Raw genomic sequence first — 18,029 nt, forward strand, 5'->3', positions numbered from 1 at the left:
GGAAATGCTGCTAAGCACCCACGCGTGGGAGCAGGAGCGGGAGCAGGTGGGGACCGCCTCCAGGCAGCCAGGCCCAGGCTGGGGCCGAGACCCCTCAAAAGCACGTCGTGGATGTGGAAAGAAACGCTGATATTTAATTGAGGGCAGGGGCCCACCAGACAAGTCAGCCCCATGGAGGCTGTGCACAGAGCGCAGGGGCAGGGCGCCCCGGGAGGCCCAGAAAGGGCGGCCTGGCCAGAGGCAGCAGCGAGTCCACGTGCAGAGCCTGTGTCCGCTGTCCCGGCGCAGTACCGGAACCTGGGGACAAGCAGCAGCTCAGGGGTCCAGGACCAAAGGCAGCCACGGAGTTCTGAGCACCAGGCTGAGGGCCGTGACCACCAGCTCCGCAGCGACGGGCCGGCGCCAGCGGCCCAGCTCACAGGCCGTCCCCTGCCAGCTTGCACACCCGCTTCACCCTGGCGTAGGGCCCCAGGGAGTCCTCGAACACAAAGTCCCAGAGCACCTTCACCCACGAGTGGTGCTGCGGCAGGTGGTCGTAGTACTCGGGCGCGATCTTCCGCACCTGCGGGGAGGCGGGGGTCAGAGGCCAGGCCTTGGCACAGACAGGCCTCTGCCACACACGTGCACATGAGCATGTACACACACAGACACGTGGGTACACAAACACATGAGCGTGTACACACAGACACGCGGGTACACAAACACGTGATCATGTACACGGTGACACATGAGCGTGTACACACAGACACGTGTGTACACAGAGACACACACCCTGTCATCCCCAGGGTGCCTGTGTCCAGCTCAGCCTGGCAGGAGGCTGGCTGGTGCTGGCCACTAGCCCTGGCACAGTCTCTGCCCCCTGCCCAGGCTCATATGCACCTGTCTCTGGGCTGTGCTGGAGCTTCTGACCCAGGAGCCGGGGGAGGCCGGCTGTCTTCCCTCCAGCACCTGCCCGGTTCTGAGGCACAGCCTGGCCTGGTCATTCATGCTCCGCACCCGCTTCCAGTGCCCTCCCCAGCCGGCCAACCCTCTGCCTTGGCTCCCACCACACCCCCCATTGCCCACCTCTCAGCCTCAGTACTTGTTTCCCAAATGCCTATCTTTCACCCCTGTGCCCCTTCAGCTCCTCACCCCTGCCTGCTCACAACACCCTCAGCTACCTCCTCCAGGAAGTGCTCCCTGCCTCAGCACCTGCAGCAGCCGCAGCACCACCACCCCCATGGAGGGCACGCTGGGCACACCAGTGCTCCGGGCCTGCGTTATAGCTGCAGACGGGCTCGGGGAGACCAGGTGACCTGCACGGGCGCAAGCACGGGGCCATTCACTTTGCCCGGAAGTAAAGACACTCTCACAACCACCCGAGTCTAGGTTCTGGCTCTGCTGCTTCCTGCGACAGGCTCCTCCCCTCTGGACCTTTACCTTCTCATCTGTGAAATGGGGATAATGGGTAGGCGGGCACCTGCCAAATCGGCTTGTGGTGAGGCTTAAGTGAGCCGGACCTCAGTGCCTTCAGCAGGGTGGGAGGGGGAGGGGAGGGAAGGAGAGTCGGGGCTGTCAGACTCTCGGTCACACAGGCCAGGGCGCAAACACCTGCACACCCAGACAAACGCTCACACATAACCACATGCACACATACATGTACGCACCGGGCACACTCATAGGCACACATGCAAACCCCTAAAGGCATGTGCACACCATGCACACACAGAAGACCCCACTGCCCCCTCTCCTGCCCCGAGGGGCACCTCAGCTCTTTCTATCCCACCCACACCAGACTGAACTCCTCCTCCTCCCCGCCCTGCCCTCCCTCCTCCTTCAGAAATTCTCCATCCGCAGGCCTCCCAAGGCAGAGCCACCAGCCCGGAGGCTTCCACTCTGCACCAACTCAGGCCGAGCCCCTTGGGTCACAGAACCCTCCCTGTCCTCTCCGCCATGTGGGGCCCCTGGAAAGTCACGGGCAGTGACAAGAAATGCGGAGGGACAGGGAGTCAGGACCCAAGAAGGGGAGGTACTTTTCACGCACTATCACTACCGCTGCCCCGTTTTACAAGAGGAAGCAGAGGCACAGAGAGGGCAAGCAGTTTGCCCAAGGATGCACAGCCAGTACATGCCATAGCTGGGCTCAATCAGGTTTGCTTTACACTAAGCGTCTAAATGGTTAATGCGCCTTGAGCCCCTGCCCTGCCGGGATTCACCTTGTCACTCTCCGGGCGCACGCCCGGCCCCACTCCTGTGCGGCCTCTCCCTTCGCCCTGGAACCACAACTGAGAACGTGGCCACCCCATGATCAGCAGGAAAGGAAAAGGAGGTCAGAGCCTGGCCCCAGGTCCACCCCGCCACACCTCCCGCCTCCTCAGACACCGTGCACCCCTCACCGCTGCGCCCCGGCCCACGCGGCCACCTACCAGGGGCAGGTTGCAGCCGGGGATGCTGGGGAAGTCGTGGTGCTCCATGTGGTAGCCCACGTTGAAGGTGATCCAGTTGAGGGGCCCATAGTAGGAGTAGGTCTCGTGGCCCTTGACGAACATGTAGTGCTCAGCCACGAAGTGGCCGGAGATGGGGTGCAGGCCCAGGCCCAGCAGGGTGCTGGCCAGCAGGTAGACCACAGGCTTGAGCCCCCAGAAGGCGAAGATGGTCGCGTCGGCCGCCAGCTGGACCAGGGCGTTGAACACCTCCATGCGCGTCAGGGCCTTGGGGTTCACGCAGAGCGGCCGCAGGGAGTAGAACAGGGGCTGCAGCACCAGCCAGAGCAGCTTCCGGGCCGGCGTGCAGAAGAGCCAGCCCTCCAGGCGCGTGGGCACGTCCACGTCCAGCCCGTCGCCGCCCAGGTAGCGGTGGTGGTCCACGTGGTACTTCTTGAAGGAGGCGGCGTAGGGCACGCCCACGGGCAGGTTGGCGAAGATGGCGAACCAGCGGTTGTGGGCGGCGCGGCCCGTGCCGAAGGCCGTGTTGTGCGAGATGTCGTGGATGGCCAGCGTCAGCGAGTGGTTCACGCAGCCGCCGAAGGCGTAGGCCCAGAAGAGCAGCCAGCGCCACGCCAGCCCCCGAACCAGCCAGCAGGCCAGCAGCTGCACCAGCACCAGCCCCAGCACCGTCCACTTGAGATGAGGGTCCGGCCGCATCAGGGCCTTGATGGCCGGGTACTTGGCTGCAGGTAGGACCAGGAGAGAAGGTGGTGAGGGGGGTGCGGCCGCATAGGCCCCCAGCCATATGCCCACTCTCCCCTCCTCCCTCCCTTCCTCCCTTCATTCCGTTTGTCCCACTGGCTTCCCTCCAGTCCTCCTCCGCCATCCACTAAGCCCCTGGGCAGTGACACGGGATAATTCGCCCTCGAGGATCATGCTAAGACCTTGCCCTGCGTGTGATTCTGGACCTAGGACCAGCCGGGCCTATGGGCACCCAGACAGGCAGACCTGCCTCCTCCCCACCGCCTGGGGGCGCTGGGGAGACTTCCCGGGGGTGGGGGGCTTTGCCATCAGCCTATATAAAGAGCAGGTGTCCCCACAGGTCACTGAAATGTAATCAGAAATCAAAGCAGCTGCAGAGCCAGGAGCTGCCGGCTGCACCAGTGAACCTCACACACGGTGCAGCGGACTGTGACCGGGTGGACCAGGCATATCGGGAACCCGGGAGGGGCAGGCGGCTGGGGGAGGGGCACATGGAGGGCTCAGGCTTGCTCTCAAGTGTTTCAGTTCTTAAAACAAGATCTGAAGGAAGTGCCATAAAATGTTGAATGTGTTTATTTGGGGGGGGAGGGGTATAGTATCTTTTGTATTTTCTATGTTTTGTTTCACAGAAAAGGAAAAAACAATGAGAGTTGGGGTTGGCCAAACCCATGGGGGCCTTCCCGGCCCAGAAGCAGCAAGCCCTGCAGGAACGGGGGAAAGGGGTGTGGGGGGCGTACCCTCTATCAAGACAGCCGTGCCTTCTAGAACCTCTGCAGCTGCGGGCAGGAGGGCCGGCAGGGCCAGGCCGGGGAGGGTGCTACGTCCAGGACAGGGACGGACAGGGTGACAGACGCCCACCAGGTCTGCTCCGTCCCGCCTCCCCGGGCACAGCAGGTGGGCACTCAGCGCCCACGATGCATAGAGAGGGAAACTGAGGCTATGAGGGTGGGGCTCGTCCCAGGGTCCCCTCAGGACAGGCGGTGTCCACCCTCCTGAGTAGTGAGTGGGCAGCCTCAGGCTCACCCTCCCAGGCTGTCCCATGAAGAGGGTCCCAGGACGGCAGCAGAGGCTGGGCCCCGACTGGAAATGGCCAGGCCAAGGCTGAGTCCTGCCCAGCTCTGCCCAGCTCTTTCCTTCGAGTGACCCAGGCAGTGGCTCCCCCTCTGTGCTTGGTCCGGAAGGATATGACAGCCCAGCTCAACCGACCCAAGGCCCTCCTCCCTCCTGCCATCCTGTGTGCCATTGACAGATGAGGAGACTGCGTCTCAGGGTGATGCCTGGGCTCAGCCAGCACCGAGGGCATGTCCCCAGCCTCCCTCTTGAGAAGGTGCCTCTGGCATGGGGACGCCAGCCTTCAAGGTGTAGTTACGTCTCTCCAGTGACTAAGACAAGCCAGGGTGTCCGGCTACAGCATCCTTTCTGTCAGAGCCACCCAGCAATAGGCCAGGCTGTTTCAGAGGTGGTGAGCTGCCTGTCCCTGGGAGTATGCAAAGAGAAACACAGCAACATGGCAAAGGGAGTCTGTTCCAGAGGTAAGACTCGGGCTCACAATCGGAGTTCTGTGGCCATGGGTTCGTTCCCACCTCTGTGGGCCGTGGTGTCCCAGTGCGAGACGGCGAGGACACAGCGCGCCTCTCAGTGTCTGTCCCCTCGGGCAGGTCCTGGCTCCCGGACAGCAGGACAGCCCTCATCTGCTGGAAGATGCTGGGGGGTATCGGGGTCCCCGAATCCTAGAATCACAGGCCACCTCTGCCCAGGGAGCAGCGTCCAGAGTGGGTTCAAATCCCAGCTCTGGACAAGGATCTTATTTTAATTTAGTTTATTTTGGTTAATCCTCACCTGAGGATATTTTCCCATTGATTTTTAGGGAGAGTGGAAGAGAGAAGGAAAGACAGAGAGAAACATTGATATGAGAGAAACACATCGATTGGTTGCCTCCTGCACGCGCCCCGACCAGGGCCGGGGCCAGGGAGGAGCCTGAAACCAAGGTACCTGTCCTTGAGCGGAATTGAACCCGGGACCCTTTGGTCCACAGCCAACACTCTGTCCACTGAGCCAAACCGGCTAGAATTGGACAAGAATCTTGAATCCACAACATGTAAAGATCTCCTACAACTGAACAACAAAAGGCAAACCACCCAATGTAAAAACCGGCAAAGGACTTGAATAGGCATTTCTCCAAAGACGTGCAACTAACCAATGAGCACATGGGAAGATGCTCAGTGTCACAGTCACTAGGGAAACGCAAATCCAAACCACAATGAGACACTGCTTCACCCGCACGAGGATGGCTACATGTAAAAAGCAGAAGGTAACAAGCGACGACAATGTGGAGAAATCAGAACCCTTGTTTGTACGTTACTGGTAAGATCACAAAAAACGGTACAGCCGCTGTGGAAAATAACTTGATGGTTCCTCAAAAAAAAGTTAAACATAGAATTACCATACGACCCAGCAATTCCACTCCTAAATATATCCCTAAAAGAATATAAGCCCCGGCCGGGGAGCCCAGTTGGTAGAGCGTTGTCCCCATACTCCAAGGCTGTGGGTTTGATCCCAGGTCAGGGCACATACAAGAAGCAAGTAATGAATGCATCAGTAAGTGGAACAACAAACCAATGTTTTTTTCTCACTCTCACTCTCTGTCTCTCCTTCTCACTCTAGAATTAATTGTGGCAAAATATATAGAGCATAAAATTTGCCATTTTAACTATGTTTTGGTTTTGTTCTTGTCTTTTTAAAAAACTTCTCAGCTCCAAGCAAGTAACCTCAGCTCCAAGGAGCCGTCTCTGAACCACAGACGCGGTCACTGGCAGGAGGAATGGATACGCACAGGAAGCCCAGGGGGGAGCAGGGCTCAGGTTATGCTGCGCGTGGCGATGGCTGGGCAGCACATGCGCCCTCTGAGGCAGGGCTCAGGCGCACGCACATGCCCGACCAGCACTGCAGATGGTCACGGCTCCTGAAAGCTTTAGGACTGGGAGACGGCGGGGACCGTGCTGAGGCAATACCAGGCTGGTTACCTGCTCTCCCAGGCCTGCCCCACGGTGGCTGCTTGGGCCGTGGCTGCACAGTGGGAGGTCAGCTAGCTGCCCAGGAAAGGCCAGAGGTCCCCTTGGGTGCTCGGCGCCCCAGCATCATCCCACCAGGTGAGGCGAGAGAGACCAAAAGACCCAGGTGAGGGATGGGGGACACAGGCAGGTGGACAACTTGTGGACCCCGCTTGGGAGCGGGGCAGGGGGCAGGCCTCATCCCAGCTTATTCCTGCCCCAAAAGGGGTCACAGTGAACTTCTGAGGGTGTGCCCAGGAAGATGGGTGCCTCCAGCGGAGGATGGGGGCTTGCGGGTGGGAATCCAGCAGGGAAACAGGTTTCCCCGTGATGGCGGGGGCCAGGAGGAAGTACCAGCCACCTCCTCATCAGGAATGCCCTCGCCCACAGCCCTTGCCCACAGCCGGAGCCAGGCAATCGCAGGCAAAGTGCCCTGTACCTTTGCATACCTGGCTGTGGGGCGGGGACCACAGACCCAGAGGCTCCAGCCTCCCGCTCACCAGCCGTGGCCTCTGGGCAGCAGCCTCCCCCCTCGGGCACCTGGGGGCCAGGCGCTCACCTGCCAAGGCGCACCTGGGAACCAACCGAGCCACCAGCCTCCACAGGGTGGGCCTCCCCTGCTTCCCCTTGGAAGGAGGCCAAGCCCAGGCAGGAGGGCGGGGCAGGCCACACCTGCGCCAGGTGAGCACTGACTCGCAAGCTCTGGGGCAGCTGAGAGGACCCTGGCTCTGGGATCCAGGCCAGCACACGGGCCACTCCTGTGCCCCCCAGGGGCCAGGGCAGGCACAGAGCTGCCAGCGGTGACCTTGGACAGTGGGCTTCCGGGCCTCCATCGAGCAGATAATACGTCCTGCCTGTGGGAGCGAAGGAGAAGACCCCCCGGGGCCTTCCCTGCCCAGCCCACCCTCGGGGGACTGCTGCCCCTTCCCCCTCTCCCAATAGTTTCCCACGAAGCTCAGGCACGGGGTGCCAGGTTCCCAGCCCCTCCCCCAGCCGCCCCACCTCCCCGCTGGGGCTCAGCGCCTCCGAGGCCGGCCTGAGCCTCCGAGCCCCCAGAGCTGTTGTGACTGCGGTTATGACACACAGTTCTCGGGCCTGAGAGCACACACAGCCCCTTTCTGACCTTTGGGACCAGCGTGCTGCTCACCATCTGGCCTACGTTGCTTTTACCTCTGCTCCCGGGCCCAGAGGGTCCCTGGACCTGGCCATCCTGCTGGAAGCAATAAAATGCAGGCTGAGGGCCCTAGCTGGTTTGGCTCAATGGATAGAGCGTCAGCCTACGGACTGAAGGGTCCCGGGTTCGATTCCGGCCAAGGGCACATGCCTGGGTTGCAGGCTCGATCCCCAGTAGGGGTTGTGCAGGAGGCAGCCAATCAATGATTCTCTCTCATCATTGATGTTTCTATCTCTCTCTCCCTCTCCCTTCTTCTCAAAAAATCAATAAAATATTTTTTTTTTAAAAAATGCAGGCCAAGGGGTGAGGCAGCTGGATGCTGGCAGCTCAGGGGCGACCCCCAAGAGTGTAAGCTCCCGGTCACCTCACTGGGCCTGAGAGCACCTTCCCCCACAGAGCAGGGAGGAGCCCCCACAAGTCCGCAGGCCCAGCACAGCCCTCGGGGAAGCCTTGCAGAACAGGCACTAAGGCCTACGGCGTGGTCCCGGGTGCCGTGGCTAAAAGCATGGGGGGGCCGGGCACCCATCGTGCTGGGAAGTGAGGCTGGGAGCCCTCCAGTGGAGACCCCAGAAGGCCCCTCCAGGACGAGGGCTCCTCTGGACCATCCTAACAGCCCTGTGACCAGGAGCCCGCTGACTCCCCACCCCACCTCCCATCCCTTCACCCACGCCTGCCAGGCGGAAACTCAATCCTCACTCAAGGGAAACAAATATCTAACCTCTTCAATTCCAGAGCTTCCGGTTCCCTGACGAGGTGGGAGCCTGGGGACCGCCCGGGGAGCCCGGGGACCGCCCGGGGAGCCCCTCCGAGGACCACCAGCCACACAGACCCCGGCTGAGGTCACTGGGCAGGGCAGGGCTTGGGGCAACTGGAGCCATGGACTCAGGGGTGTCAGCTGGGGGAGGTCAAGGAGAGTCACAGACAGGAAGACAAGACAGGGGCCCACTGAACTTGGCAACGTCACAGGGGTCCCAGCAGGAGCCATTTTGGCACAGCCAGGGGTGACATGGCCGAGAGGTGAGGTGGTGAGGGTGTGTGTGGGCATGAAGGGGCAGGACACCAGGGTGGGGTCATGGACAAGGCAAGCAGTGCTGGCCTGACAGGAGGGCCTCTTCCAGGGGCTCAGGGAAGGCAGATGAGGAGAGGGGGTGTGAGTGGGGAGGGGGAGAGAACCAGAACCACACCCCGCAGCTGCCCCAGGAGGAGCCCTGCCCAGGCTCTGCCCCGTGGGACCTCAGCTAACCTGGGGGGACCTGCCCAGGCCTCCTGCCCCGAGGACCAGAGCAGCGGGGCTAGGCCCTGCCCGCCTCCTGCAGAGCCCAGGGCAAGCGTGGATGGTCACCTGGAACCACAGACAACACGCCCGTGCAGACGGCTCCCGGCAGTGGCCCGGCCAGAGCCGCTGGCCATGAGTGACAGCATTGCTAGAAGTCACCCTGTCCAGCACAGCTCAGAAAGGAGGGTCTAAGACCCAGAGAGGCCCGGAGAACGTCAGACAAGGCAGGGAAAGGCTGGCAGAGCCAGCTGTGACCTCGGGACCTCCGAGTCCAGGTCTGCAGGATGCAAGCCGGGACCAGGCCTGGACGCAGAGGCCAGCAGGGCCGCATGCCCGGCGTCTGACACACACACACACACACACACACACCCAGGAGGGGACTACGCCATCATAGAGCGGAGGAAACAGGTTCCACCACCAGGTGAAACACCTAATTTCCAGGGGCCCCTCTGGAGGGTGGAATGAGCCTCAGCCCCCAGAGGAGCTATTTCCGGGGCCGGGCTGCTTCGGGCAAAGCGCCCTGAGAATCCAGTCCCGGTTCAGGAGAGCCACACTGCGGCCAGGCTCAGGCCCACGGCTGTGTGCCCTTGGGCAAGGCCCTGTCCCTCTCTGGGCTGCTTCCTCACCACCCGTCCCCAAGGTGCCCACTCTGACAGCCCTGGGGGCACATGGAGGTGGGGTCTGCCCTGGGGATGGGGGCACATGGCCACCTCGGGGTGAGGAGGCGGCAGGTGCTCAGGGGCTGGGAAGCAGGGCTCCAGCAGGTGTGTGCACTTACATGCATTACATATATTTACATACATGACAGGCTGGGTCATCAAGACCCAGAGAGCAGAGCAGGCGGACACGCCTGCTGGGAGGGCGGCCTGACCCGAACCCCACACCAATCTCAGCTGGGGACCTAGGGTTCTCCCAGAACTTCTCCTGCCGCTTCTGCTGGGCCAGTCGAGTGGAGGGAAGATGGCAGACGCCGCAGCCGGGCAGGGGAGGCGCTGGGCCCGCACCCCCGCAGACAGCAGGGTCCCGAGGCGGGCACCGGGCTCCTGCCCGCAGCGCAGGCCTCCGCTCCTCCCTGGGGTCCGGCTGGCGATGAAGTCACACCCCCTGGTCTCCAGCAGGGCTCCCGGGAGCACAGGGGCTCCTCCCCTCTCTCACCTGGACCTGGACCCGTCACACACCAGGCCCGGCACCGTCTAGGACGGACTCCATCCCCAGGGCCGCCAAACACCACTGCTGCCAGTCTCCTGTGACGGCCCAGGTCTCGAATGTTCCATCGCAGAGTCAGCTCCTGCTGCCACCCGCCTCCAAGCCCCCGCCTGACCCTCCGCACACAAGCCGCTGTGCACAGGGCACCAGCAGCCCCGGCCTTCCCTCACTGTCCCCCCCCCGCAGCCCAGTAACCTGACCTCCGACGGCCTCTCCCGACAAAGGCTCCAAAGCCCAACTAATCCCACTTCCCAGCCCGCTTCCTCGAAGCACGGCCGCGGCGCCTGGTGTGCCACCTCCCAGCTCAGCCCCCCGCCTTTTCCACTCTGGAGCCAAAGGCCAGCCTCGCCCGTCTGGTCCATGTGGGAGGCCCTCTGGGACCCGGTTCCACAGAGAAAAGGTGGAAAGTGGCCCAAAGTGCCTTCAGCAGCCACTGTTCGCCTCCTCACCTGCCTCCTGTTAAACCTGCTTTTTGCTCGTTGACAAATATTTGCTGAAGGTCTGGGCAGCCAGGCCCCAGATCACAGAGATGGACGGGGTGCCCAGGCGGAGCGGGGTGCGGTGCCAGGGCATGGGCAGTGTGCCCCGGATAGAGTGTGCCAAGAGAAGGAGGCACACACACACAAAGCCCAGCGACATGCCAGCTAAACTCAAAGGAGAAAGAATTTGGATTTCACCCCGCAGGTATGGCTCAGTGGTTAAGCATCCACCCAATATGCCAGGGTTTAGTTTCAATTCCTAGTCAGGGCACATGCCCAGGTTTCAGGCTTGATCCTGGTGGGGGCGTGTAGGAGGCAGCCAATCGATGTTGTTTCTCTCTCATCGATGTTCCTCTCTCTCCCTCTCCCTCTCCCTTCCTCTCTCTCTAAAAATCAATAAAAACATATTTTTAAAAAAGAATGTGGCCCTGGCTGGTGTTTCTCAGTGGTTAGAGCATCATCCCTATGTGCCAGGGTTGTGGGTTCGGTCCCAGTTGGGATGTGCAGGAATCAACCAATGAATGCAGGGGTGGGTGGAGCAATGAATCGGTGTTTCTCACGTGTGCGCGGGGCACTGGCTCTCTCTCTCTCTTTCTTTTTAAGTCAATAATTTTTAAAAAATTTTTTTAAAGGTTTTGGAGCCCTGGCTGGTTTGCTCAGTGGTTAGAGTGTCAGCCCAGCCTGGAGCCCAGGTGGTAGTGGGCTCAATTTCAGGTCAAGGGCACATACCTCAGTCACAGGTTCAATCCCCAGAATGGTCACGGAGAGAGCAGGAGGTAGCCAACTGATGTTTCTCTCTCTCCTCCTTCCCCTCCCTCCCTCCCACTCTCTCTAAAAATCAATGGGAAATATCCTCACTCCTTGGGTGAGGACTTAGAAGAGGGGATTTGGATTTAAGAATATGGGGTGGGGCTGTGGAGTGACCGCGAGTGGTCATAGGCATCTTTTTCAGGCCACAGAGATACTCTCAGTGGAATGACTAAAAGCCATTGGACTGTGCCTTTAAAGTGAGTAAATGCTACAGTATGTAAATCATACCTCACAAAAGCGGGTGCAAATCAAGGAGGCGGGGGACGCACACACCCATCTCCATGGAGGCTGGGAGGGACACGTGATCTGGCACCTGTCAGCAGTCATGTGTGAGGGACCGAGGGCAGACAGGGGCTCCGTCCCACCTCTAACTCGCTGGGTAACCATGGGCAAGCGACAAGTTCCCAGGGCCCTGCTGTGCATAAAACGTCCAAGTGTCTAGGCGGCAGGAAAGAGAGGACAGAAGACATATTCAGGTGAGAGGACAAGGGCCAGCCAGGGCAGGTACTTGTCACCTGGGCCGGCACAGGGCCTCCGTGAGACAAAGTGAAAACCAACAACTCAGAAATCCAGAAAAAGGACAACTTCGATGGAAAGGGAACCAAGGGCGCGACAGGACATCCACAAAAGAAGGCAGAGGAATCAGGAAGAGCAGCTCAGCCTCACCGAGCAGCTGAGAAATGCCACTTAAAACGGGGTGCCGCCCTGGCTGGTTTGGCTCAGGGGATAGAGCGTCGGCCTGCGGACTGAAGGGTCCTGAGTTCGATTCCGGTCAGGGGCACATGCCTGGGTGGAGGGCTCGACCCCAGTGGGGGGCGTGCAGAGGCAGCCAACAATGATTCTCTCCCATTGTTGATGTTTCTATCTCTCTCTCCCTCTCCCTTCCTCTCTGAAATCAATAAAAATATATATTTTTTAAAAACGGGGTGCCTCCCAACCACCAGCTGCAAGGATGACGCCTCGCACTGTGAGCTCCTCAAAGTGCCGGGCTGGAGCCAGGAACACGCCTGTTTCAGGGCTCACTCAGACTCTCTGGGAAGCCAGAGCCGCACCAGGCCACGCCAGGTGGAGGTGGGCCTGGCCCTGCCCTCGGGGAAGCTCAGAGGTGACTGGGGAAGTCACAGTTGAAGCAATCACCCCACAGATCAAGGCAGGATTGAAGACAGGGCAAAGGCCGCGGGTAAAGGTGCCCCGCAGGGGAGCAGGGAGGAGAGCTCAGCGGGGAGGCAGGTCGTAGGTGGGCCAGCTGGCTCCTCCCTTCCCAACCCCGTGATCAGGGATGATGCATGTTGATCACTTATAATTGATCATAATAGAAACATTTACAAATATTTACAGATCGGGGCTCTTGTTCCCTCCAGAGACTCAGTCACTTAACGCTGACCAGCACGCAGTGTGCGTGTGCGTGTGTGTGTGTGTGTGTGTGTGTGTGTGTGTGTTGTTAGAGAGTGTTTTAGAGAAAAGGGACATTTAGGCTGAAACCTGAAGGATGCATAGGAGTTCGGTAGAGGGAAAGAATACAGGCAGAGAGAACAGTATCTGCAAAAGCCACAAAGTAGGAAATGGGCAGAAGACAGGGTGCGTTCCACAAAGTGGCTGGAGAGCAAAAAGTAAGAAGGGGCAGGGCCGGGGCCGGGGTGTGCCGCACGGGCCCGGGCAGAGGTGGAAGTTTCCAGCAGGGGCGGCCCAGGGAGGGTCTGAGCAGAGAGGACAGGCCCAGGTCAGTCAGGGTCCAGGAGGAACCCTGTCAGGACCACCTGTTCTCTGTGCTGCTGCGGGCCAGACCCACAGCACCCTTCCCGCCTCCTCCCAGCTTAGCCCCTTCCTCTCCTTGGCCAGCTGCTTCTCTCTGCCCTTCCCAAGCCCATCACAGCCCACCGGCCAATCACAGGGCCCTGGCTCCAGGGAGGTCGTGCTACTCAGAGCAGGAGGGGAAGGAGGTACACCCCCCCCTCTCTTCTATGGAATCTCAGGGCTGGGAGGGCACAGAGTAGGCATCGCCTGCAGCCTGCCTGGAAGAGGAGGGCAGGGTCTGTGTGCTGACTGCAGCAGGGACAGGGGCACGAGAGAACGGCCCTGTGACCAACCTGCTCGCCTCCCTGCAGCCACATCTCTGTGGCTGGGTGAGAACCGTCCACACAGCCCCCAGAGAGCGGAGCGGAGAGCTCAGCCAGTTCTGGTCTGGATCTCACCGCTTTGCCGCCAAGACATCCCCAGCCAAGTTCTTTCCTGAGCAAATAATCCAGCCAGTGCCAACAGTCTCACTTCCTTGTTTTCCTTTGATTATTTGAACTTCTCTTTACTATATGTGTGCCCTATTTTTGTAAGTCAAGAACAAAAACAAAATCACAAAGCTATTTGTTTTTGAAAAGACAAGTCCAAAGCCTTCCTTTTATTCCACGGCCACGCCTGGCGTGGGTTCTGATCTCAACCAGACAGACTCCCGCTGGCTCTGCTCTGCCCTCACAGTCCAGGAAGCCTCGGGCCCGCCTGGGACACCGGGCTCCTCGGGGCTGCCCTGGGACCCCCTTTTGCTAGGACACCGTGCCCTGGGAGCAGGTCCCCACCCAGGCAGGCAGGCAGGAGCTGCACGTGGACTTTGGTCCTTGCCGGGGGAGCACTCAGCAGCTCTGTGCCAGGACTTTCTGGGTCCTGACTCTGCGATTAGGATCTTTATTGAGCATCCATTTGCCCTGGCAGCTTGGCATGGGCACAGCAGCCACCTGGGTGGGGCACAGCAGATGCCCGGGTAGGGCCGCAGCACGTCCTGAGCAGGAGACTGCCTGAGCACCAACCTGGCCTCTGTGACCTCCAAGCTGTGTGGCTGTAGGCAAGTCGCTTCCCCTCTCTGAACCTCATGCTGCTGCCTCTTCTGTAAAGAGATGCTGGCTGGCAGTTACCCATAAGCCATCTCTCCAGCTGGAAATGGCACAGGTGGTCCCAGTCCTGGGGGGAAACACGGGCCTGCCCACAGGAGGTAACAGCTGAGCACTCAGCATTCCCTCCATTTCACCTGCACAACAACTCTGTTAGAAAAGTATTACCACGAATCCCTTTTAACGCCAACAAGCCTCCGTTTCCTCATCTGTTTATTGACTTGACCGAAGGTAACATGGCTAATGAGTGTGTGTTGAGGTCCTTGCCAGGAGATCACTCCCCAGCCACGCCCCAGACCCCTGCAGCCTGCCCCAAAGAGACAAGGACCCATGGCCTGAAGCCACGGAGCTCCCTCACCCAGCCCGGGTCCACGAGGGAAGCCAGGGGGGCTTCCTGCAGGAGGTGGAACTGAGCAAGAGCCCGCTGGGCAGAGCAGGGGAGGACATTCAGGCAGGGGAATAGCAAATGCAGGGGAGGGAGGGAGAATGGCACAGTCCGAGTTCACTGGCTTAAAACTAGATGCAAAGGGAGGACCCACAGCACCCAGTGGGAGTGGAAATGATCAAGGCGCCCTGGAGAATCAGCCCTTGAGAACGTGTGCAGTCCCTGGCCAGGCCAAGATGCCTCCCTCTCCAAGTCCTCCAGCCTTCCTGGCCACCTGGCCAGTAGGCGTCCAGGATTGGTGCCAGGGCCCGTGGCTCCTCTCTTTAGAGCGTTCCTTCTCCGTGACCTGGAGTGCTGGGGACCACACTGAGCACCTTCCCGTCCTCATACCCACTCCGCCAGGCAAGGATGAATGTGCCCACTTTACAGACGTCACCATATGTCCCCCAGCCTTCTCCACCTGGGCCAGGTGCCCAGTGAGTCTCGTAAGGGAAGGTGGGGGGGAAGCAGAGGAGCCAGGGGGCGTGACAGGAACGCAGCCTTGCCTTGGACCTCCCGAGGGGCAGCAGCCCCTGCTCTCGGGTGGGCGCTGGTGGGAGGGAGGCCCAGATGATCACCAAGGCCCTCCCAGCACCCCCCCCCCCCCGCCCGGGAAGTTCACAGGTGCAGGGGACCATGCTGCCACAGCTGAGACCACAAACAATGCTGGACTATCGCTCACCTCACAGGAGAAAAACACAAAGGCACAAACCCACCCAGGGGTCTGCAGCCCCTGATCCTCCAGCTAGAGCAGGGTGGTCACACACTAACCACTCAACAGGCCCAGTGTCTGGAAGGTTTAAAGTAGTGGGAAGCATTCACCCTGGCCAGGTAGCTCAGTTGGTTAGAGCGTCGTCCCCATAGGCCAAGGTTGCTGGTTCGATCCCTGGTCAGGGCACATACAAGCATCAACCAATGAATGCATGAATACGCGGAACAACAAATCAATGTTTCTCTCTCGCTCGCTCTCCTTTCCTTTCTCTCTCTAAAAATCAATAACAATTCTAAAAAGTAATAGGGTGCATATTTCCATAGTCTTGGGGTGGGGGGAGGAGGCACCAAGGGACAAGCACTAAAGACAAAAACGAGTCCCTTCAAACGCATTAAGAAAACAGTTCCCGTGATCGCAAAAGACAAAAATTGTAAAGGAGAAAATGCATTGCGACATGCGAGACACGGGGTTAAAAGCTTCCAGTACCCAGAGCTAACAACCAACAAGCAACAGACCAACCCGAGAAAGGAAGAAACGACCCTAGCCAGTCAAATGCGAGAACCGGTTGTTAAATAAATGTACATACATGAAACCCACGGCGAATTCTACTGCATTCTCAGTCCCGTGGCAGAGACGAGAAGTGTGGGAGGGAGGCAGGAGCGTGTCCACGCGCGGCCGCCGCCTGGCACTGTGGGGGCGATTTCGGCGGCATCTCATCAGAGCTGTTTGGGGGTGTGGGCCCTTTCTCCCTTAACCCCGGGGCCAGAGGAAGGCGCTGGCACGCGAGTCCGCAGGGTGAGCATGTGGGTAAAAATGCCCTGGCGGGACACTCGACGAGAGAGGGGCGGCCACCGCGCGTCCAGCCACAAGGTTCAGGGCAGGATCTCTGGTTTTTAAAGCAGCTGAATCTCCGGTTCACATTAGCTTCCATCCAGGTGCCCGTCCTGCCTACACTCGGTTTGGGGTGGGCGTGGCGCCCTCTCCGCGGCCTCCAGGGCTCCGGGCGCCCGGTGCCCAGGGGACCAGTGGCCCCCGAGCTTCTTCCCTGGGCGGGGGCAGCGCCTCCCCAGCAGCTGGTCCCTGTGGCCAACCCCTGCGCCGCCGCGTCCCGCGTCCGGGAGCCCCAGGTTTCGCCCGGGTCCCCGCCGGGACGCAGCAGCTGAGAAGTGCTCCCCAGCGCACGGGTCCCCGTGTCCCGGGTCCCGAGACGGAGGCAGAGACAGGGCGGGGAGACGCGAGGGACACGGGCGGAGGAGAGCCGCTCCCACCCCCACCCCACCCCACCCCCGGAGCAGGGGTAGGGGAGCGCCCAGGGGCCTCGGGCGGCGCTCACCCAGCATCTCCTTCCGGCGCTGCGTGTGCGGCTGGTCGGTGTAGACCCACTCGAAGTCGCTGCGACCCGCGCTGTTGCCCATGGTGGGCCGGGAGCGCGCACGGAGCAGGGAGCAGGGAGCAGGGAGCAGGGAGCAGGGCAAGGCTCGGCTGCGCTCCACCTGTCGCCGGCTCCGCGCCGCGCGGGGCCAGTTAGGGGCTGGGGGCGGGACTGCGGGGGCGGGGACTCCGGGGCGGGACTGCGGGGCGGGGACTCCGGCGGCGGGGTGCGCCCGGGACTGCCTGACCTGGGCGGTGGCACCCCGGCCGGGAGCACGGGTCGCGGAGGCTCTCGGGGCCTCAGTGGCCTCCGTGGGGAACTGGAACTGTGAGCGCGCGACCCGCCGCAGTCCCTGCCCCGAGGTGGTGCAGGGGGCGCCGGTGCCCTCGCGGCCCGCCAGGGGCGCCATCCTAGGTCTCCCTGAGCCCCCACCCACTCGCGTTCCTGCTGCTCACGGCGCACTGACGAGTCAGTAAACCCGAGGTGCTCGCGGAAGCCCCGCCACGCCGTGCTCCCTCCCCCCTCCCACTCCTCCAGGCAAGAACGCGGAGGCCGGTGAGGTGTCCCTGACACACTCCTCGGAGCCGGACCGCCCTGCCTTCGGGGACACGGGACACGAGGCATTAGGGACAAACAGGGAATCTGAAGGCAGGATGCGCTTTGGTTAAAAATAGTGTGTTGAGCTCAGCTGGTGTGGCTCAGTGGTTGAGTGTCCCCCTGTGAACCAGGAGGTCCCGGTTGGATTCCCAGTCAGGGCACAGGCCTGGGTTGCAGGCTCCGTCCCCAGTAGGGGATGGGAAGGAGGCAGCCGACCAATGATCCTCTCACCATTGACGTTTCTTTCTCTCTCTCCCTCTCCCTTCCTCTCTGAAATCAATAATAAATAAATAATAAATAAATAAATATTAAAAATTAAAAGAGTGTGTCAAGCCCTGGTTGGGTAGCTCACTTGGTTGGAGCATTGTCCCCATATGCGAAGGTTGTGGGTTCGATCCCAGGTCAGGGCACATACAAGCATCAACCCATGAATGCACAAATAAGCGGAACAACAAATCCATGTTTCTCTTGTTCTCTCTCAAATCAATAAATAAAACTTGTAAAAAACAAAATAAATAATGGTGTGTCAATATCAGTTCATTAACTGTAACAAATGCACCACACTGTTATACGATATTAAAATAAAGTTGGGTGCAGGAAGCATCTACATCCAGTCTTGACTGTAGTGTGTGCTGCCCCGCAGGAAGTCCCCTTTCTGCCCCCCATTTGCAGAAAACGGGCCAATGCATGGGGCACAGCGCCTTCCAGCCCCTGAAGCCAGCGGAGTGTGACAGCCTGCCCCAGAGCCGCCCACCTCGGAGGGAGGCGCTCGTGAAAGAGGGAAGAGCTTCCCACCCAGGGAAACAGGGCTATTGGAGGGGCAGAGCCGGGCTGAGCTCAGAGGAAACCTCTCCCAAGAGACGCAAAAGGCAGTTTCATCGGTGAA

The 18,029-nt window shown here is 60.3% G+C and overlaps 1 protein-coding gene across 1 annotated transcript; it reads right to left on the reverse strand.

Moving 5' to 3' along the window:
* Positions 1-112: 112 nt before the first annotated feature.
* LOC139009056 (sphingolipid delta(4)-desaturase/C4-monooxygenase DES2-like) lies at positions 113-16,651 on the reverse strand. The gene is made up of 3 exons (XM_070412981.1): positions 16,508-16,651; positions 2,406-3,148; positions 113-562 (listed from the first exon to the last, which is right to left on the reverse strand). The coding sequence occupies exons 1-3, from the start codon at positions 16,587-16,589 to the stop codon at positions 416-418; spliced, it is 972 nt and encodes a 323-aa protein (XP_070269082.1). The 5' UTR covers positions 16,590-16,651; the 3' UTR covers positions 113-415.
* Between the last annotated feature and the right edge of the window lie 1,378 nt (positions 16,652-18,029).

This window comes from Myotis yumanensis, unplaced genomic scaffold (genome assembly GCF_028538775.1).
Source record: "Myotis yumanensis isolate MYYU_CA2020_CCGP unplaced genomic scaffold, mMyoYum1.0.hap1 SCAF_1, whole genome shotgun sequence".
Classification (NCBI taxonomy): Eukaryota; Metazoa; Chordata; class Mammalia; order Chiroptera; family Vespertilionidae; genus Myotis; species Myotis yumanensis.